The following is a 22,259-nucleotide window of genomic DNA, read 5'->3' as shown; positions in this document are numbered from 1 at the left end:
CGGCGGCGGCGGCGGCGGCGGCGGCGGCGGCGGCGGCGGGACCGTGACGGGTGGACGGGTGGTGCGGCGCGGAAGCGCGAGCCGCTGCCATGCCGCTGGAGCTGGAGCTGTGTCCCGGGCGCTGGGTGGGCGGGCAGCACCCATGCTTCATCATTGCCGAGATCGGCCAGAACCACCAGGGCGACCTGGACGTGGCCAAGCGCATGATCCGCATGGCCAAGGTGAGGGGACCGTCTAGAGTACCCGGGCGCCGAGCGGGGGGCGGGGCCTGGGGAAGACCGGCCTGGGCAGGGGTGGGGCAGGGCTGCGCAGAGCTGGGGCCATCCTTCCTCTGCCTCTCCGTGCCCTGCGTCCGGCCTGCCGTCCAGCTCGCCGGATCCATTTCCAAAAGTTTCGAATCCTCTTCATCCCTCCGCCACCATCCTGATTTGTTTGCATTACTGCATCTGCCCCCCGCCCCCTTACTCCCACCTCTCTCGCTCCCTTCTGGTGGCAGAATGATCTTTCTGAAACACAGATTTGATCAGCCGCCTGGCACCTTCAGTGGCTTCCCACTGGCCGCGGGTGGAGTCGAAACCCTTTAATAAAGCCTTCAAGACCTTAATGACCTGGCCCCTTCTTGCCTTTTTTTTTTTTTTTTTTTTTTTATCTCTGACATCTTCCAGCGACAATGAATTACTACCAGGAAGTTCCTGAAATTTGCTGTTGTCTCTCTCACCTGCCATTCCTTGTACTTACCTCACAGAGTTGTGAGGATCAAGTGAGATAACTCGTGTAAAGCTCTTAGTACAGTACTTGGCAAATAGGACTCAATACATGTTGGTTGTTAGTGATATGACGTTAATGAACATTTATGCTCTCTCTTTGGATACTTCCTCCAATCCCTCCCTGCAAATCTGGGCTCCTGTAATTGTTCCCATCGAATTGTATTGTCACTGTCTGTTTAAACTTCTCTCTCTGTTAGACTGTGAGCCCTCTGAAGAGGAGGCCTGTCATGTTCTTCATTGTGACCCCGGGCCCACCATAGGTCTGTGCTGTGATTCCTTGGTTTAGCGATAGCTCACTCCATCTTTTTTCCTTTCACTTCCCTTCAGTCAGTGCTGTTCACTCAGTCATTCATGATTAGGTTTTCTGTTACTCCTTCAGGACTAACTCTGCTTTTATGGAAGCCTACTGAATCATAAAAATACTTTTATTTTTAAATTTTATTTACTTTTTCATTGAAGTATAATTGATTTGCAATAACATTGGTTTCAGGTGTACAACATAGTGATTCAATATTTTTATAGATTATACTCCATTTAAAGTTACTGCAAAATAATGGCTATGTTTCCCTGTGCTGTACAATACATCCTTGTTGCTTATTTATTTTATACATAGTAGATGGTGCTTCTTAATCCCCCACTCCTATCTTACCTCTCCCCCTTACTTCTCCCCACTGGTAACCATTAGTTTGTTCTCTAGATCCGTGAGTCTATTTGCAACCTAAGTGTCCATCAACAGACGAATGGATAAAGAAGATGTGGTTGATATACTCAATGGAATATTATTCAAGCATAAAAAAGAATGAAATTCTGCCATTTACAACAATGTGGGTGGACCTGGAGGATATTATGCTTAGTGAAATAAGTCAGAGAAAAACAAATACTCTGTTATCACTTACAGAATGTAAAAAATAAAATACCTTTAAAGAGTAACAATTGCTAACATTTTTGAGTGCTTACTGGGCCAAGTGCTTTAAATGCACCATCTCATTTAATTCCTACAACAACACAGTGGAATAGATGCTGTGGGTTTCATTTTAAAGGCTCAGAGAAGATCAGTGACTTGTCTGAGGGCCCACAGCTAGTAATTCATATATTTCAGAGCTTTGCTCTTAGACACAGGGCTCCAGCCTTTGTACTGTAACATTGTTTTCTAGGGGGAGACTTCAGCTCTTAATTTAGGAAACAACCTTATTTTGGAGGTGTCAACTCTGAATGCTGAAGTTGTAAAAATACCTAGAAATAGTGAAGCCATAGAAACAACGTTACAGTGGTTTTTTTTCTTCTTCCTGTTTTAATTGTGAAGGATAGTTTTCCCCAGGGGAGGAGAATGAAGAGTTTGAGGTTGTGTTATAGTGGAAAGAGCGCTGGACTGGAGTCATGATACCATTTACTAGCTGAATAATCTTGGGCAGCTGGATAATCTTGGTCTTTTCCTCTCTAGGCTTCAGTTTCACTTGTTTTATAATATGTATGTATCTTTATTTTTAAACTTAAAGCAATGGAATCTTTTGAAATCCTTATATTTTAGGATTTTTTTTTCTTGCCAGATGGAGTCACATTTCCAAGTTTAGTTATCCAGAGTATATTATGTACAAGCTGGCTTGTTCATGTACCAAATATGTTTACAATATTAAAAGTTGAGTTCTGTCAACTTGGAAAAAAAACGCACAGTATAAGCTCTGTGAGTTGAGTTTATTCAGTGTCATACTGAGGACTATAACCAGGGAGACAGCCTCTGAGAAACTGTTCTGAAGAGGTGAGGAGGGAGGTAAGTAGATATGTGATTTTGGCGAAGGGAACCTATAATCAAGCACACATCTCTGTGGAAGGTTGCTGCTAGTCACGAGGAACAGATATCTTAGTTAATGGTTTTAGTGCTTTTCTAAGTATGGGAAGATTCAAGAATCCAGGTTTATAAAAAATTTCTCCTACAAATACTTAACTGTCTAAAGGCCTGTTCTGCCAGTTTTCCTGGAGCACAGAGAGCCTCATTCCTGATCTCTACCCTGAATTACTTTCAGGATATGTTGAAGGTCAGCAGCTGCAGTGGCTAGTGACTTAATTCTTGTAGAACCAGGTGGCAAGTGACCTTCTTTAACTGGCAGTTCATTCAATTGTTGACCAAAATAAAAATGCTCAACACAAGAGTTGTGAGTTAAGTTTTATAGTGAGGACTATAGCCCAGGATGCAGTCTCTCAGATCTGAGAAACTGCTCCAAAGAGGTAGGGGAGAAGCCAGTATATATATATGGATTTTTTGGCTAGGAAATACATGTAATCAAGCATGAATCTTGGTAAAAAAGTACTGCTAATCACAAAGAACAGATATCTCAATTTAATGAGTTTAGTGCTTTTCTATGTATGGGAAAATGCAAGAATCTGGGGTCATTAAAATTTTTCCTGAGACATGCATCTTAACTATCTGGGGGCATTTTTTATTTTTTTAACATCTTTATTGGAGTATAATTGCTTTACAATTGTGTGTTAGTTTCTGCTGTATAACAAAGTGAATCAGCTATACATAAACATATGTCCCCATATCTCCTCCCTCTTGCATCTCCCTCCCACCCTCCCTATCCAACCCCTCTAGGTGGACACAAAGCACCGAGGTGATCTCCCTGTGCTATGTGGCTGCTTCCCACTAGCTATCTATTTACATTTGGTAGTGTATATATGTCCATGCCACTCTCTCACTTTGTCCCAGCTTACCCTCCCCCCTCCCCATGTCCTCAAGTCCATTCTCTACGTCTGTGTCTTTATTCCTGTCCTGCCCCTAGGTTCTTCAGAACCAATTTTTTTTTTTATTCCGTATATATGTGTTAGCATACGGTATTTGTCTTTCTCTTTCTGACTTACTTCACTCTGTTTGACAGTCTCTAGGTCCATCCACCTCACTACAAATAACTCAATTTCGTTTCTTTTTATGGCCAAGTAATATTACATTGTATATATGTGCCACATCTTCTTTATGCATTCATCTGTTGATGGACACATAGGTTGCTTCCATGTTCTGGCTATTGTAAACAGAGCTGCAATGAACATTGTGGTACATGACTCTTTTTGAATTATGGTTTTCTCAGGGTATATGCCCAATAGTGGGATTGCTGGGTCGTATGGTAATTCTATTTTTAGTTTTCTAAGGAACCTCCATACTGTTCTCCATAGTGGCTGTATCAATTTACATTCCCACCCACAGTGCAAGAGGGTTCCCTTTTCTCCACACCCTCTCCAGCATTTGTTGTTTGTAGATATTTTGATGATGGCCATTCTGACTGATGTGAGGTGATGCCTCATTGTAGTTTTGATTTGCATTTCTCTAATGATTAGTGATGTTGAGCATCCTTTCATGTGTTTGTTGGCAATCTGTATATCTTCTTTGGAGAAATGTCTGTTTAGGTCTTCTGCCCATTTTTGGATTGGGTTGTTTGTTTTTTTGATATCGAGCTGCATGAGCTGCTTGTAAATTTTGGAGATTAATCCTTTGTCAGTTGCTTCGTTTGTAGATATTTTCTCCCATTCTGAGGCTTGTCTTTTCATCTTGTTTATCGTTTCCTTTGCTGTGCAAAAGCTTTTAAGTTTCATTAGGTCCCATTTGTTTATTTTTGTTTTTATTTTCATTTCTCTAGGAGGTGGGTCAAAAAGGATCTTGCTGTGATGTATGTAATAGAGTGTTCTGCCTATGTTTTCCTCTAAGAGTTTGATAGTGTCTGGCCTTACATTTAGGTCTTTAATCCATTTTGAGTTTATTTTTGTGTATGGAATTAGGGAGTGTTCTAATTTCATTCTTTTACATGTAGCTGTCCAGTTTTCCCAGCACCACTTATTGAAGAGGCTGTCTTTTCTCCATTGTATATTCTTGCCTGCTTTATCAAAGATAAGGTGACCATATGTGTGTGGGTTTATCTCTGGGCTTTCTATCCTGTTCCATTGATCTATATTTCTGTTTTTGTGCCAGTACCATAGTGTCTTGATTACTGTAGCTTTGTAGCATAGTTTGAAGTCAGGGAGCCTGATTCCTCCAGCTCCGTTTTTCTTTCTCAAGATTGCTTTGGCTATTCGGCGTCTTTTGTGTTTCCATACAAATTGTGAAATTTTTTGTTCTGGTTCTGTGAAAAACGCCATTGGTAGTTTGATAGGGATTGCATTGAATGTGTAGATTGCTTTGTGTAGTAGAGTCATTTTCACAATGTTGACTCTTCCAATCCAAGAACATGGTATATCTCTCCATCTGTTTGTATCATCTTTAATTTCTTTCATCAGTGTCTTATAGTTTTCTGCATACAGGTCTTTTGTCTTCTTAGGTAGGTTTATACCTAGGTATTTAATTCTTTTTGTTGCAATGGTAAATTGAAGTGTTTCCTTAATTTCTCTTTCAGATTTTTCGTCATTAGTGTATAGGAATGCAAGAGATTTCTGTGCATTAATTTTGTATCCTGCTACCTTACCAAATTCATTGATTAGCTCTAGTAGTTTTCTGGTAGCATCTTTGGGATCCTCTATGTATAGTATCATATCATCTGCAAACAGTGACAGTTTCACTTCTTTTCCGATTTGGATTCCTTTTATTTCTTTTTCTTCTCTGATTGCTGTGGCTAAAACTTCCAAAACTATGTTGAATAATAGTGGTGAGTGTGGGCAACCTTGTCTTGTACCTGATCTTAGAGGAAATGGTTTCAGTGTTTCACCATTGAGAACGATGTTGGCTGTGGGGTTGTCATATACGGCCTTCATTATGTTGAGGTAAGTTCCCTCTATGCCTACTTTCTGGAGAGTTTTTATCATAAATGGGTGTTGAATTTTGTCAAAAGCTTTTTCTGCATCTATTGAGATGATCATACAGTTTTTCTCCTTCATTTGTTAATGTGGTTTATCACATTGATTGATTTGCATATATTGAAGAATCCTTGCATCCCTGGGATAAACCCCACGTAATCATGGTGTATGATCCTTTTGATGTGCTGTTGGATTCCGTTTGCTAGTATTTTGTTGAGGATTTTTGCATCTATGTTCATCAGTGATATTGGCCTGTAATTTTCTTTCTTTGCAACATCTTTGTCTGGTTTTGGTATCAGGGTGATGGTGGCCTCGTAGAATGAGTTTGGGAGTGTTCCTCCCTCTGCTATATTTTGGAAGAGTTTGAGAAGGATAGGTGTTAGCTCTTCTCTAAATGTTTGATAGAATTTGCCTGTGAAGCCATCTGGTCCTGGGCTTTTTTTTTTGGAAGATTTTTAATCAGAGTTTCAATTTCAGTGCTTGTGATTGGTCTGTTTATATTTTCTATTTCTTCCTGATTCAGTCTCGGGAGGTTGTGCTTTTCTAAGAATGTGTCCATTTCTTCCAGTTTGTCCATTTTATTGGCATATAGTTGCTTGTAGTAATCTCTCCTGATCCTTTGTATTTCTGCAGTGTCAGTTGTTACTTCTTCTTTTTCATTTCTAATTCTATTTATTTGAGTCTTCTCCCTTTTTTTCTTGATGAGTCTGGCTAGTGGTTTATCATTTTTGTTTATCTTCTCAAAGAACCAGCTTTTAGTTGTATTGATCTTAGCTATTGTTTCCTTCATTTCTTTTTCATTTATTTCTGATCTGATCTTTGTGATTTCTTTCCTTCTGCTAAGTTTGGGGAGTTTTTTGTTCTTCTTTCTCTAATTGTTTTAGGTGTAAGGTTAGGTTGTTTATTTGAGATGTTTCTTGTTTCTTGAGGTAGGATTGTATTGCTATAAACTTCCCTGTTAGAACTGCTTTTGCTACATCCCATAGGTTTTGGGTCGTCGTGTTTTCATTGTCATTTGTTTCTAGGTATTTTTTGATTTCTTCTTTGATTTCTTCAGTGATCTCTTGGTTATTTAGTAGTGTATTGTTTAGCCTCCATGTGTTTGTATTTTTTACAGATTTTTTCCTGTAATTGATATCTAGTCTCGTAGTGTTGTGGTCAGAAAAGATAGCTGATATGATTTCAATATTCTTAAATTTACCAAGGCTTGATTTGTGACCCAAGATATGATCTATCCTGGAGAATGTTCCATGAGCACTTGAGAAGAAAGTGTATTCTGTTGTGTTCGGATGGAATGTCCTATAAATATCAATTAAGTCCATCTTGTTTAATGTAACATTTAAGGCTTGTGTTTCCGTATTTATTTTCATTTTGGATGATCTGTCCATTGAAAGTGGGGTGTTAAAGTCCCCTACTATGATTGTGTTACTGTTGATTTCCCCTTTTATGGCTGTTAGCATTTGCCTTATGTATTGAGGTGCTCCTATGTTGGGTGCATAAATATTTACAATTGTTATATCTTCTTCTTGGACTGATCCCTTGATCATTATGTAGTGTCCTTCTTTGTCTCTTTTAATAGTCTTTATTTTAAAGTCTATTTTGCCTGATATGAGAATTGCTACTGCAGCTTTCTTTTGATTTCCATTTGCATGGAATATCTTTTTCCATCCCCTCACTTTCAGTCTGTATGTGTCCCTAGGTCTGAAGTGGGTCCCTTGTAGACAGCATATATACAGGTCTTGTTTTTGTATCCATTCAGCCAGTCTGTGTCTTTTGGTTGGAGCGTTTAATCCATTTACATTTAAGGTGGTTATCGATATGTGTGTTCCTATTACCATTTTCTTAATTGTTTTGGGTTTGTTATTGTAGGTCCTTTCCTTCTCTTGTGTTTCCTGCCTAGAGAACTTCCTTTAGGATTTGTTGTAAAGCTGGTTTGGTGGTGCTGAATTCTCTTAGCTTTTGCTTGTCTGTAAAGGTTTTAATTTCTCTGTCGAATCTGAATGAGATTCTTGCTGGGTTGAGTAGTCTTGGTTGTAGGTTTTTCTCTTTCATCACTTTAAATATGTCCTGCCACTCCCTTCTGGTTTGCAGAGTTTCTGCTGAAAGATCAGCTGTTAACCTTATGGAGATTCCCTTGTATGTTATTTGTTGTTTTTCCCTTGCTGCTTTTAATATTTTTTCTTTGTATTTAATTTTTGATAGTTTGATTAATATGTGCCTTGGCGTGTTTCTCCTTGGATTTATCCTGTATGGGACTCTCTGTGCTTCCTGGACTTGATTGACTATTTCCTTTCCCATATTAGGGAAGTTTTCAACTATAATCTCTTCAAATATTTTCTCAGTCCCTTTTTTTTTTCTCTTCTTCTTCTGGGACCCCTATAATTCGAATGTTGTTGTGTTTAATGTTGTCCCAGAGGTCTCTGAGACTGTCCTCAATTCTTTAAATTTTTTTTTCCTTATTCTGCTCTGTGGTAGTTATTTCCACTATTTTATCTTCCAGGTCACTTATCCGTTCTTCTGCCTCAGTTATTCTGCTATTGATTCCTTCTGGAGAATTTTTAATTTCATTTATTGTGTTGTTCATCATTATTTGCTCTTTAGTTCTTCTAGGTCCTTGTTAAACATTTCTTATATTTTCTCCATTCTATTTCCAAGATTTTGGATCATCTTTACTATCATTACTCTGAATTCTTTTTCAGGTAGACTGCCTATTTCCTCTTCATTTGTTTGGTCTAGTTGGTTTTTACCTTGCTCCTTCATCTGCTGTGTAATTCTCTGTCCTCTCATTTTGCTTAACTTACTGTGTTTGGGGGTCTCCTTTTCGCAGGCTGCAGGTTCGTAGTTCCTGTTGTTTTTGGTGTTTGCCCCCAGTGGGTAAGGTTCGTTCAGTGGGTTGTGTAGGCTTCCTGGTGGAGGGGACTGGTGCCTGTGTTCTGGTGGATGAGGCTGGATCTTGTATCTCTGGTGGGCAGGACCGCATCTGGTGGTGTGTTTTGGGGAATCTGTGAACTTAGTATGACTTTAGGCAGCCTCTCTGCTAATGGGTGGGGTTGTGTTACTCTCTGGCTAGTTGTTTGGCATGGGGCGTCCAGCACTGGAGCTTGCTGGTCGTTGAGTGGAGCTGGGTCTTAGCGTTGAGATGGAGATCTCTGAGAGAGCTTTTGCCGTTTGATATTACATGGGGCCAGGAGGTCTCTGGTGGACCAATGTCCTGAACTCGGCTCTCCCACCTCAGAGGCTCAGGCCTGACACCCGGCTGGAGCACCGAGACCCTGTCAGCCACATGGTAGATCCGCAGTGGATCATAAAATGATATAACTCAGGAACAGCCAGATGAAAGGGATGCATAGGGCAAGGCACGGGGAATGGGAGCAGCCTTCCCATGACTTCTCCAGGCGCACCACTCTCCCAGCACCTCCACGTGTTCACCAACCCAGAAGCTCCTCTGGGGGCTTTTTATCCAAAGCACAGAATCCCTCATCCTGTTTTTTCTATCCTGAGTTCCTCTTAGGACTCACTCTCTGTGGGTGACTACAGTGGGTTGCAACTTAAGCCTTTGTATAATTGGATGATGAGTGACACCCTTTGTTCTTTTCTTTGTTCACCCAATTATTTTTATTTTATTACAACAAAATGTTATTATAATTATATAATATGTATAAAAATATAACTGTGTTACAATTAGAAATTTGCTGATTGAATATACTTTTAACTCTCAAATTTTGATGCAAAGGGCACATCACACCTTGGCTCATTCTGTAGCTTGCTTTTTACCAGTAGAGAAGCAATAAAAGCTTGAGCAAAGAAACCATCAGCATTATGGTAAAACAGTGACAGTGGTTGTGTTTTCTGAACCAAGAGTTGACCATAGCATTAAACAGTTAAAGAAATTTGTCATATTTAGGAAAGAAGCTGAGAAAAGAAGAGGAGGAACCTGCTGTCCTCCCCATACAACAGCTGTCATGTGGAATGTGGTAGAACCTTATCTTATCTCTTATCATTAGTACTTTCTGCTGTTTTACTTCACTTCACTTTACTACTTGCCTAGATGGAGACAAACTTTTTAACTTCTTGAGGGTAAGTCTACTTCTTTAGACAGGTGAGAAGCAAAGGGAAGGAAGCAGTGCTCTGTGAAGATCATGTTCTGTGGCCTTCAGGAAAGCCCTCTGGCCAGCTCTGCCAGAGACTCACTGTGCAGCTTTGGTCAGGTCACTCTAGGCCTTGGGATCTTCATCTAGACAATGAGGACTCTGTTGCCCAAGGTCACTTTCAGGTCTAATGTTCTCTGAACTTCTGTCCAGCATCAAGTCCTGACTGTGCCATCTTTTGATTTTTCCAGGAGTGGGAGAAGCACTCTCAGCACAGGCATTTCTGGAGCTGAGGTTTCCAGCAGCATGAAGACCTCTGTGTCTACAGAAATGTCAGCGAGCTGAGACTTTAGAGAGCTTTCCTTTATCTATCTGTTGAGTGGTTTTAAAAAACAATTTTGAAAGATTGGAGGCTGACTGGCAGTAAAATTATAGCTTTTATAGTCAGACAATCCAGCTTTAATATTATAGCTTCTGTTAAGTAAAGCTGGGGCATTTCTAAGTTTGCTTGCTTTTGCCCCAGAACTTCTTGTTCAAACGAGATGCCATGCAGAAAAGCACATGTGCAGAACAGCTAAAAACACAGTTGTTCCTTTGTTTCCCACCCCCATCAGGGGCTCCTCAGAAAGTTACAGGTCCTAGAGCTAGTCCAAATGGCCATTTGTATAGACGGAGAAACTGAGTCCAGAGATAGGAAGTGACTTATCCAAGAGAGTCAGAGTTAAGTCAGATTCTGACTTTTTCCCCTAAATTCTGGCCCAGTTCTCATATCCTCTGCCAAGTTTCACAACTTAAAATCTTCTTTGACTGTTTGTTTAATTATTTTTAATATTATAATGCAAAACAAAGCAACCCCCTTTTTTTTTACATTTTAAGAGGGAAAAATAGAGCAGAACCCCTATCCCCACCCTTTTATTCCTTTGAGACGTCCTTGCTTTTCCTGTTTCTCTTCTTTGGGAGTTCTTAATGCGTCTGTCAATTGATGTTATTTTTAAAGATAATAATTTCATAGCAGTGGCCCCAACACTTCTCTTGTCTCTCAGAATCCGTGCCGGGTCATTAAAGGAGCCCTAATGTGTGTTGCAGGAGTGTGGCGCTGACTGTGCCAAGTTCCAGAAGAGTGAGCTGGAGTATAAGTTTAATCGGAAAGCCTTGGAGAGGCCGTATACTTCGAAGCATTCCTGGGGGAAGACGTACGGGGAGCACAAACGCCACCTGGAATTCAGCCACGCCCAGTACAAGGAGCTGCAGAAACATGCCGAGGAGGTTGGCATCTTCTTCACTGCCTCCGGCATGGATGAGGTGAGCCCTCCGCCACGCTGCTATTTGCCATTGTAGCAGACCTAGGGGACTTCGGGTAGCCCTGTGGCTTTGGCTTAGAGCCAGCTCCAGCCCTTGCTCACTTTAGACTTTTTTGTGCTTTCTGGACCTAGAGTTCCCCATAGCATTAACAAGATAAATGCCCAACTAAACAGGAGGCCAGGGGGATCAGAGGCCCAGTGACACAGAGAACCATAGTTTTCGAAGCAGGCTGTCTCTGGGAGTAGGGGCCAGCCACCCTGGAACCCCAGAGTCCCTCAAGCCTGTGGGAGATGCCCCACTGGGCCAGTTTTCTCCCAGTGGAAAGTGGCCTGGACTCAGGAAACCTCAGTTCTGACTGGAGTCCTCCCCTTGCTGAGTGGCCGTGGCTTATCTGGGTGAGGTGGCATTGCATCATTCAGAAGGGAGTGGCACACAGGATGGCCATGCTGACATACTGGAAGAGTCCAGCTGGTGCCAGGTCTTGGGTCCCATCTGCTCTGTGACCTGCCTCAAGACTCCTTTACGTGCTCTTTTTTTTGAATATAAAAAATTTTTTTAATTATAAAAATAATACAATGTCACAGAAAGTTTAGAAAACAGAAAAAAGGGAGAAAAACTGACCCATAATCTCTATATGGCAGCTCTTTTTTTTTCTTTAATCAATTAATTAATTTATTTATTTTTGGCCGTGTTGGGTCTTTGTTGCTGCGCGCGGGCTTTCTCTAGTTGCGGCGAGCAGGGGCTACTCTTGTTGCGGTGTGCAGGCTTCACATTGCGGTGGCTTCTCTTGTTGCGGTGCACTGGCTCTAGGCACGCGGGCTTCAGTAGTTGTGGCACACGGGCTCAGTAGCTGTGGCTCGCGGGCTCTAGAGCGCAGGCTCAGTAGTTGTGGCACACGGGCTTAATTGCTCCGTGGCATGTGGGATCTTCCCGGACCAGGGCTGGAACCCATGTCCCCTGCATTGGCAGGCAGTTTCTTAACCACTGCGCCACCAGGGAAGTCCCTGGCAGCTCTTTTTATATATTTCCTCCTGAAGTTGTTTTATATGCCTACTTTATTGCCTAGTTGTTATATTTGTGAATGTTTAGTTCCGTGCATGCTTTTCCCAGTTAACATTATCCACAGCTTTTACCCATATCTTGTTTTTTTTTTTTTTTCCTCAGCTTTATTGAGATATAATTGACATGTAACTCTCCATATCTTGTGCTGAAAGTTATTAATGGCGGTGTAGTATTTCTTTTGAGGATTTATAATGTATGTAACCGTTTCTTTATGTTTGAACATGAGGTTATGTTTTTACTTTCAGTTTTTTGTGCTTATAAGTAATGCTGAGATGACCATCTTCTTTCTGTGTTTTGAATTGTTTCCTTAGGATAGCTTTGCAGAAATGGATCATTAGATGAAACAACATTTTAAAGGCTCTTGAAACACTTAGGATTCTTTTAGTCAACTAGAATATTTGAAGGGAGCCCAGTTCCTTTTCTAGGCCTCTGACCTTTTGTGTCACTATTCCAACCCTAAAATATGTCTGTAAATAGAGTCAAAAGAAACATAACTCTAGCCTAAACCATTGGTGGTTTAAAGAAGGTGGGGAAGCAGAGAACCTAGGTGTCTGGGAAACTTGACAAGTCCAGGCTTCAGTTCCGTAGCCCACTTACAGTAATATAACTTATCCCTACTATGCCCCATTTTGCAGATGAAGAAATGGAGACTGAGAGGGGCCAGGAAGTTTGTACAGTGTCACACAGCTGGGAAATGGGTCTTGAGGGCAGATCTGACGCCTAGTGCAGTGTGCTTTCTGCGGTCCCTCAGCTGCCACCTGGCCGTCCGTCCGGGTGTGTGTGGCTTCCCAAAGCTCAGGAGAGCCTTTGGGCTTCCCCCCTGCTCTTCACCACTCTCGATGTTGGTGGCTGGAGAGTCTTTGGGCCCAAGAGATGCCCTGGGGAAAAGGGGACATATTTTTAGGAAAACCTATCTAAAGTGGTTGCTGGGCATTTTTCAGATCCCATCTTAAGTAGTACCTCCTCAGGAAATTCTTCCTGTGCCCCTGCTTGGTTCAGGCCCCTCCTTCTGTTGTGTTCTCCTGGTTTTCTTTTTTTTTTAAATTAATTAATTAATTAATTAATTAATTTTTGGCTGCATTGGGTCTTCGTTGCTGCATGCAAGCTTTCTCTAGTTGCAGTGAGCAGGGGCTACTCTTCGTTCTCATTGCTGTGGCTTCTCTTGTTGCAGAGCACGGGCTCTCGGCACACGGGCTTCAGTAGTTGTGGCTCACAGGCTCCAGAGTACAGGCTCAGTAGTTGTGGCGCATGGGCTTAGTTGCTCCGCGGCTTGTGGGATCTTCCCGGACCAGGGCTCGAACCCGTGTCCCCTGCATTGGCTGGCAGACTCCCAACCACTGCACCACCAGGGAAGTCCTGTCTCCCGGTTTTCTTTACTTCCGTAATTACCGCTAACTATTGCTCCTTTCCACCAGGCTGTTAACCCCACAGCATCCCCAGTGCCTGGCACGTAGTAGGTGCCCAGGAGATGTTTGTTGAGTGAATAAGTAAATAAGTGAGCCAAACAAAAGAGAGGGTTGATGGCTTTTATCAGATCCTTAAAGGATCTGTAAATCAAAAATGTTAGGCAAAAAAGATTGTGGGCTTTGGGATCTGAAAGACTTGGGTGTTTTTTCTGGTCTTGCCATTAACTAGCTGAGTAATTAAAAGTAAGAATCTTCAACGTTTCTTGAGTGTTTATGATCTGCCAGGTTCTGTGCTAGGTATTTTAAATGTATCAGCTCATGTACTCCTCTTAACAACCCCTTGAGATAGGACAGTTATTATTCCCATTTTACAGATGAGGACGCTAGAGCACGGAGCGGGTTAGCTGTCAGTAGCTGTTGATCAGCAGAGGCTGATTCCTACCTAGGCGACTCCAGAGCCTGCCCTCCTGACCATACTCTTCTTGCATCTCTCGGGCCTGTTTCCTCATAGGTAAAGGGCAAGGGGGTGGATTAAAAATACCCAGAAGTGGACTTCCCTGGTGGCGCAGTGGTTAAGAATCCGCCTGCCAATGCAGGGGACACGGGTTCGAGCCTTGGTCTGGGAAGATCCCACATGCCGCGGAGCAACTAAGCCCATGCGCCACAACTACTGAGCCTGCGCTCTAGAGCCCGCGAGCCACAACTACTGAGCCTGCATGCCACAACTACTGAAGCCAGCGCGCCTAGAGCCCGTGCTCCGCAACAAGAGAAGCCACCACAATGAGAAGCCCGCGCACCGCAACAAAGCGTAGCCCCTGCTCGCCGCAACTAGAGAAAGCCCGTGTGCACCAACGAAGACCCAACGCAGCCAAAAATAAATAAATAAAAAATTTATTTTAAAAATAAAAAAATAAAAATAAAAATACCCAGGGGATAGGCTTGACCTGAGGAGCATGGACACCACCATGAACCGAGGTCCTGGCACAGCGTTGACCCATAGTCCATGCTTAGGAAATAGCTTGATAGGAAGAAGGTCATGCCCAAGAAATGACAGTTTTCATTCCGTGCTCGTTTCGTGTACTGTGGGTTCAGAACCTTTGGGGATTGCTCTTTGGTAACTGCCTGTAGGACTCTTTCACTCAGGGACAGCCAAATCCTAGTGCTTGGAGAGGGCTGGTTTGAGTTCAAGAAACTACTGATTGTTCTTGGGTCAAATGTGAATAGACTTAAAATTCCTGGGTGAAACTTTTGATCTGACCGACTTGGTAACGAGTCATTAATGAGGCAGATTCGTTTTTTTGGTTTTTTGCTTTTAATTTTTGGCCGCACCTCTCGGCATGCAGGATCTTAGTTCCCCAACCAGGGATCAAACCCGTGCCCCCTGAAGTGGAAGCACAGAGTCTTAACCACTGGACTACCAGACAAGTCCCTGGAGGTTCATTCTGAGGCAGATTAGTTTTCGCAGGGCCCATAAACAGGCTCTGGAGAGAATTTCCAAGGAAGTGTACATAAGTATTTTGGATCACTAGTACTACTGTCTTTGGAATAAGCATTCAGGCATACCTCGAAGACACTGCGGGTTCAATTCCAGACCACCTCAATAAAGTGAATATCTCAATAGAGCAAGTCAAATGAATTTTTTGGTTTCCCAGTGTTTAATTAACAGCTTTATTGACATGCTATACAGTTCACTCAATTAAATTGTACAATTCATTGGTTTTTAGTATATTCACAGAGTGTGTGACCATCACCACAATCAATTTTAGAACATTTTTATCACCCCAAGAGGAAGAACTATACCCATTAGCAGTCATTGCTCAATTCCCTCAATTCTACCAACCCTAGGCAACCTCTAATCTCCTGTCTATCTCTATAGTTTTGCCTATTTTGGACATTGCATGTAAATAGAATCAGACAATATGTGGTCCTTTGTGTCTGGCTTCTTTCACGTGGTAACATTTTTTCAAGGTTCATCTATGTGGTAGCATGTGTCAGTATTTCATTCCTTTTTGTTGCTGAATACCATTCAATTTTATGGATAGACTACATTTTATTTATCCACATCTCAGTTGATGGACATTTGGATTGTTTCCACTTTTTGGCTAGTATGAACAGTATGAGCAATGCTGTCACAAACATCCATGTACATGTTTTATATGAACATATTTTCATTACTCTTGGGTGTTTATACGGTAACTCATGTTTAATGTTTTTCGAGAAACTGCCAGACTGTTTTTCAAAGTGGCTGTACCATTTTACATTCCCACCAGCAATGTATGAGGGTTCCAATTTCTCTACATCCTCACCAACATTTGTTATTACATGTCTTTTTGATTCTAGACATCCTAGTGAGTGTGAAGTGATATCTTATTGTGGTTTTTTTTTTCTTTTTTAAATTTTTATTGACATATAGTTGATTTACAATGTTAATTTTTACTGTACAGCAAAGTGATTCAGTCATACATATATATTTACATTCTTTTTCATATTCTTTTCCATTATGGTTCATCACAGGATATTGAATACAGTTCCCTGTACAATGAGAGTAGGACCTGGTTGTTTATCCATTCTATATATAATAGCAAATTTATAAGCTTTTGCACAGCGAAGGAAACCATAAACAAAACGAAAAGACAACCTACAGATATGGGAGAAAATATTTGCACATGATGCAACTGACAAGGTATTAATTTCCAAAATGTACAAATAGCTCATACAACTCAATATCAAAAAAAACAACCTAATCAAAAAATGGGCAGAAGACCTAAATAGACATTTCTCCAGAGAAGACATACAGAGGGCCAACAGGCACATGAAAAGAAGCTCAACATCACTACTTATTAGAGAAATGCAAATCAAAATTACCATGAGGTATCACCTTACACCAGTCAGAATGTCTATCATCAAAAAGTCTACAAATAACACATGCTGGAGAGGGTGTGGAGAAAAGGGAACCCTCCTACATTGTTGTTGGGAATGTAAATTGGTGCAGCCACTATGGAGAACAGTATGGAGATTCCTCAAAAAACTAAAAATAGAGTTACCATATGATCTAGCAATCCCACTCTTGGGCATGTATCTGGAGAAAACTCTAATTCAAAAAGATACATGCACCCAATGTTCATAGCAGCACTATTTACAATAGCTAAGACATGGAAGCAACCTAAACGTCCATAAACAGATGAAAGGATAAAGAAGATGTGGTATTATATACACAATGGAATGTTACTCAGCCATGAAAAGAAATGAAATAATGCCATTTGCAGCAACACTGGATGGACCTAGAGATTATCACACTAAGTGAAGGAAGAGAGACAGAAAGACAAATATATGATATCACTTCTATGTGGAATCTAAAAAAAATGCTACAAATGAACTTACAAACAAACTTATGGTTACCAAAGGGGAAAGGGAGAGTGAGGGATAAATTAGAGTTTGGGATTAGCAGATACAAACTAGTATATATAAAATAAACAACAAGGTCCTACTGTACAGTACAGGGAACTATATTCAATATCCTGTAATAAACCATAATGGGAAAGAATCTGAAAAGGATATATATAAAAATAACTGAATCACTTTGCCGAACACCAGAAACTAACACAACAATGTAAATCAACTATACTTCAATTTAAAAAAAAAGAAAAGCATACAATTTATTTAATGTAAGTTTTATGTGGAAAACTTTATAAGAAAACGAAGACCCTAAGAAGCGGCTAAAACTGAGCATTTTTATGCTAGGTTTGATGAAGAATGGAAAATCGTGGGAAAATGTGACAGGACAGAAAAAGGGTATGAGCAAAGAAATAAAAATGCTGTTGGGAAAATGGCTCTGATAGACTTGCTCAACACAGGGTTGCCACAAACCTTTAATTTGTTAAAAAAAGAAAAAAAGGCATTATCTTCAAAATACAATAAAGCAAAGTGCAATAAAACGTGCTATGCCTGTATATGTCCACACAAAGACCTGTCCATGAACGTTTACAGCAGCTTTACTCCTAATAGCCAAAAACTGGAAACAACCAAAATGTCCATCAAATGATGAAGGATAGACAGACCGTGGTCTATTCATACAATGGATTACTGCTGTGTAATAAAAAAGCAGCAACCTGGGTGAATCTCAAAAACATTATGCTAACTGAAAAAAAATAGCACAAAAGGCTTTCATTTTATAACATTTTCATTTTTATGACATTCTGTAAAAGGCAAAACTAGAACAGAAGTAAGATCAGGGGTCACCAAGAGGCAGCTGAGGTGGGAATAACTGACTGCAAAGGGCATGGAGAAATTCCTGGGATAACAGAAATGTCCTATGTTTTGATTATAGTATAGGCATACATCATTTTATTGTGCCTCACAAGTATTGCGTTTTTTAATAAATTGAAGGTCTGTGGCAATGCTGTGTTGTTAGATGATGGTTAGCATTTTTTAGCAATCAAGTATCAATACATTTGGGGTTTTTTTGTTTTTTTTTATTGGCAGCGCCTCGCGGCTTGCGGGATCTTAGTTCCCCAACCAGGGATCAAACCCATGCCCCCTGCAGTGGAAGCGCAGAGTTCTAACCACTGGACAGCCAGGGAATTCCCAGCAATCAAGTACATTTGATCCTTGAATAACTTGGGGGTTAGGGGTGCCGATCCTCTGCACAGTCAAAAATCCACGTATAACTATATAGTCAGCGCTCCTGTATCCGTGGTTCCACATTTGTGGATTCAACCAACCATGGGTTGTGTAGTCCTACAGTGTGCATTTACTGAAAAAAATCTGCCTATAAGTGAACCTGTGCAGTTCAAACCCGTGTTGTTCAAGGGTCATCTGTATTTTTATATAAATTTATTTATTTACTTATTTATTTTATTTTTGGCTGCGTTGCATCTTTGTTGCTGCGTGCGGGCTTTCTCTATTCTCTCTCCCGCATGTCCTCCGGGCGTTGAGGCGGGACGCGGATCCGGCCGCCGCGACGGCCGCAGCTTCCGCCCCGGACTGGAGCCGCACGGCGCCCCAGTGACGGCGCCGGGAACCGACGGAGACGCGGCTGCAGAAGGCGACCGGCAGAAGGCGACCGGCGCGGCCCTCCCCGCCGCGCTGCAGCCACGCCGCCTCCCACCCTGGCTAGGTTTTCACCACCCGCGCTGGAGCCTTATTGTGGTTTTGACTTGCATTTATCTGATGGCTAATGATGTTGAGCATCTTTTCATATGCATATTGGCCGTTTGTGTGTCTTCTTTGGAGGAATATCTATTCAGATCCTTTGCCAGTTTTTAAATTGGGTTATTTATCTTTACATATTCCTGATACAAGTCCCTAATCAGAAACATGATTTGCAAAAAATTTTCCCATTCTGTGGGTTATCTTTTCACTTCTTGATGGTGTCCTTTGAAGCATGAACATCTTTAATTTTGATGATGTCCTATTTTTTAGTTTTTTTCTTTTATGCTTGTCTATTCTTGTAATTTAAACATTTCTCAGTTTTAACACAGTGTGATATCACTGCACAACTATCAGTATGGCTAAAGGCTAAAATAAAAAGTGATGGGACTTCCCTGGTGGCGCAGTGAACAGGAGTCCGCCTGCTAATGCGAGGGACATGGGTTCGATCTCTGGTCCGGGAAGATACCACATGCCGTGGAACAACTAAGCCCGCATGCCACAACTACTGAAGCCCGAGTGTGCCTAGAGCCGGTGCTCTACAGCAAGAGAAGCCACCGCAAGGAGAAGCCAGAGCATCGCAACCAAGAGTAGCCCCTGCTCGCCACAACTAGAGAAAGCCCGCACGCAGCGACGAAGACCCAATGTAGCCAAAAACAAATAAAATTAAATCTTAAAAAAAAAAAAGTGATGATAACACCAAGTTGTGGCAAGGATGCAGAGAAAATGGACCTCTTATACATTGCTGGTGGGAATGTAGAACGGTACATTCTAGAAAATTCTTTTTTTAAAAACAACTTTATCAAGATGTAATTCACATACCGTACAATTCACCCACTTGAAGTGTACTGGTAGTTTCTTATAAAACTAGACATGTGCTCATCATGTGACCCACCAGTTGTCATTTGGTAATTTATCCCCAAAGAAATGAAAACCTATGTTCACCCAAAAATCTGTATATGAGTGTCCATAGCAACTTTATTTGTGGTAGCCCCAAACTAGAACCCAACCTTTCTTTAGGGGGTGAATCATTAAATAAACTGTAGTGTATCCACACCACGGAATACTACTCAGCAATAAAAAGGAGTGAAAACTGATAGCTGCCACAGCTTGCATGGATCTCAGGGATATTGTGCTGAGTGAAAAAGCTTCTCTCAGAAGGTTGCATACCGTACGGCTCTGCTTATTTAACATTCTCGGAATAACAGAATTATAGAGCTGGAGAGCAGATTAGTGGTTGTTGGGAGTTAGGAAGGGGAGGGGTTGGAGGCTGATGTGGCTGTAGAGGGGTAACATGAAGGGAGCCTTGTAGTGGTGGTATAACTCTATCGGACTGTGGTGGTGGTCCACGTGAGTCTAGGCATGTGGTAAAATGGCAGAGAATTAGATACGAGCACACTCAGAGGGGTACATGTGAAAATGGTGAAATCTGAATGAGATCGGTGGACTCTTATCAACGTTACCCTCCCAGTTGTGATATTACACTGTAGTTTTGCAAGATGTTACCATTGGGGGGAACTGTGTAAAGTGTACATAGGTTCTTTCTGTATTATTTCTTACAGCTGCATGTGAAGCTATAATTATCTCAAAATAAAAAGTTTAAAATCTAAAAAAAAAAAAATTCTCAGTTTAAAAAAAAATTTTTTTTTTTTTTTTGGTTGCGTTGGGTCTTCGTTGCTGCACGTGGACTTCTCATTGCGGTGGCTTCTCTTGTTGCAGAGCACAGGCTCTAGGTGCACAGGCTTCAGTAGTTGTGGCACTTGGGCTCAGTAGTGGCTCACAGGCTCTAAAGCGCAGGCTCCGTAGTTGTGGCACACGGGCTTAGTTGCTTCGCAGCATGTGGGATCTTCCCGGACCAGGGCTCGAACCCGTGTCCCCTGCATTGGCAGGCGGGTTCTTAACCACTGCACCACCAGGAAAGTCCCTTAAAATATTTTAATTCAGTAAATATGAATAGGTAGAACCTGCATAAACAGAAACTCAGTAGAGTCCTCAGTACTAAGAGTGCTGTCTAGCGCAGACTCTGGCTGGATGGGCCCGTGGTTAAGTGTACAGACTCCGGGGTCACATTCTGAGTTTGAATATGGTTTTGCCTGTCATTCCTGGTGAGTCCAGGTGGAGGTAATTTACCTTCTTTGTGCTTCTGTTTCTTCAGCTGAACCCACCTCGTAGGGTTGTCGTGAGGATTAAACGTGATCACCTGTGTAAAGCGCAGCACACAGCCAGCGCTCAGCGGTGTTAGTTACAGTTCAGGAAACAGCCTGGGCCGAGGATCAGGACATCCGGGTCCTTGCCCTGCTCTGCTCTGAGTTCATCGCAGTGTGAGCTTGGAAGAGTCCCTTCCCTGCTCTGGGCCTCCATTTCCTTTTGTGTGTGAACAAGCTGCTATTCAAAGGCTCTCCCTGCTCTGTTGTCCTGAGCCAGCATAGAATCGGAGATAGTGTCACTAAGGTGACTTGGATCTGGGATGAGAACTTTCCTGTTCAGTCCACGTTTCCAGGCACCGGAGCTCCTGGATGTGGACTCTGAAGGGGGTGCATCTCCTTGCATCTGCTCAGGAAGTCACTTCTTTAGGTCTTTCCCTCCCCGGTGGCTTCGAGGTGGGAATCAGGAGCAGGCGGGAGAAGGAGAGGAACCTGGCTGGGTGTTGGTGGCTGGGGCTGACTCTCTGCAGGTACCCTCTTGGTTTCCCAGGAAGCACTTCTCTTTGGTGTATAAACGCGTGCTCTGCGGCCACCGTCTGAGTTCAGGTCCTGGTACTAGCGCTTGCTCGGTGGGCTTGGGCTGGTCGTGTAGCCTGTTTGAGCCACACGTGTCCAATCTGTAAAAACGGGGTAATCAAGATGCCCACCCCAGAGGCTGCGATGAGGACCCAGTGAGGTGAGTCTAAGGGGTGCAAGATCTGCACCCACTGAATGACAGCTGTTCTGTTGCTTAAAACCCTTTTCTCTGCTTCACACTAACGGGGCAGGGAGGCTCCCCTCTCCTAAGAATGCTGTTTGTTCCCCACTGGTCTCCTGACTGACCTGGGCATAGGCAGGAAGAAGAAATGCGTTCTTAAGAGCCTTTGCAAGAGTTAATTTGCTTTGCCGGCCAGGTCCCTTTGCCGAACCAGCAAGTCCTGTCTACCCGGCTGTTGGAGGTGGGTTGGTTCCTTGTTCTGTGTTTACCTGGCAAGTATCTCTGAGTATTTACCCACCCAAACTTCCTCATGGACAGTAGGCATTTATTGAGTGCCGATCTTCTCCACTCTGTGTGCTGTCCTAGGGCCTTCTTTGTGTGCTGAGGAAAGGTTAAGGCATGGTGGAACGAACTTTGTGAAGACCAAGAAAACTGCCAGGGCACATGGTCAAAACTGCACGGAGGCGTGTGGAACTCGATTGAAACGAGCAGAGTGTCTTTGGTCAAAATGGAGGGTTCTGTTGAGAAAGCAAATGGGAGCCGTGACGTAGAGGTGGCCCCTGGAGACCCATTCCGGCGGAGCCGCCCTTCCCTCCCAGCGCCTGCCTCCACGGTGCCCCCTTTCCTCCACCACCCCTGCCACAGGGCACCCCCTGCCTATGTCGTGGTGCACTCTGACAGGGCCACCGGGCTGAGGGCAGGCCCAGTCTTTATGGCTCCGTGCTTCGCCCCTCATCATTTCCTCACCCTGGGCAGCTCTCCAGCACCCCCTGTTCTCCCCAGCTCATCACCACGGATCCAGAAACCAAGGG

The 22,259-nt window shown here is 42.6% G+C and overlaps 1 protein-coding gene and 1 long non-coding RNA gene across 3 annotated transcripts in view; one reads left to right on the top strand and one right to left on the bottom strand.

The window, feature by feature from the left end:
- NANS (N-acetylneuraminate synthase) overlaps positions 1 to 22,259 on the top strand; it is a 31,370-nt gene continuing 9,111 nt past the window's right edge. Inside the window, exons 1-3 of one of the 2 annotated variants that reach the window (XM_082468750.1) lie at positions 91 to 221; positions 9,445 to 9,514; positions 10,715 to 10,930. In XM_082468750.1, the coding sequence (XP_082324876.1) occupies positions 9,503 to 9,514; positions 10,715 to 10,930 (228 nt within the window). In that variant the 5' untranslated portion in view covers positions 91 to 221; positions 9,445 to 9,502. Of the gene's footprint in view, positions 222 to 9,444; positions 9,515 to 10,714; positions 10,931 to 22,259 lie in introns of both variants that reach the window. The other variant, XM_082468749.1, reaches the window with a different exon arrangement.
- Positions 12,058 to 20,323, bottom strand: LOC309663984. Its single transcript, XR_014265541.1, has 2 exons — positions 18,538 to 20,323; positions 12,058 to 15,764 (listed from the first exon to the last, which is right to left on the bottom strand). It is a non-coding gene; the product is annotated as an uncharacterized lncRNA (long non-coding RNA).

The sequence above is a fragment of the Balaenoptera physalus genome, assembly GCF_965194825.1.
Source record: "Balaenoptera physalus genome assembly, chromosome: 7".
NCBI lineage: Eukaryota > Metazoa > Chordata > Mammalia > Artiodactyla > Balaenopteridae > Balaenoptera > Balaenoptera physalus.
The sequence above is the reverse complement of the archived record's forward strand: the minus strand, read 5'-3'. Positions and strand labels throughout refer to the sequence as shown.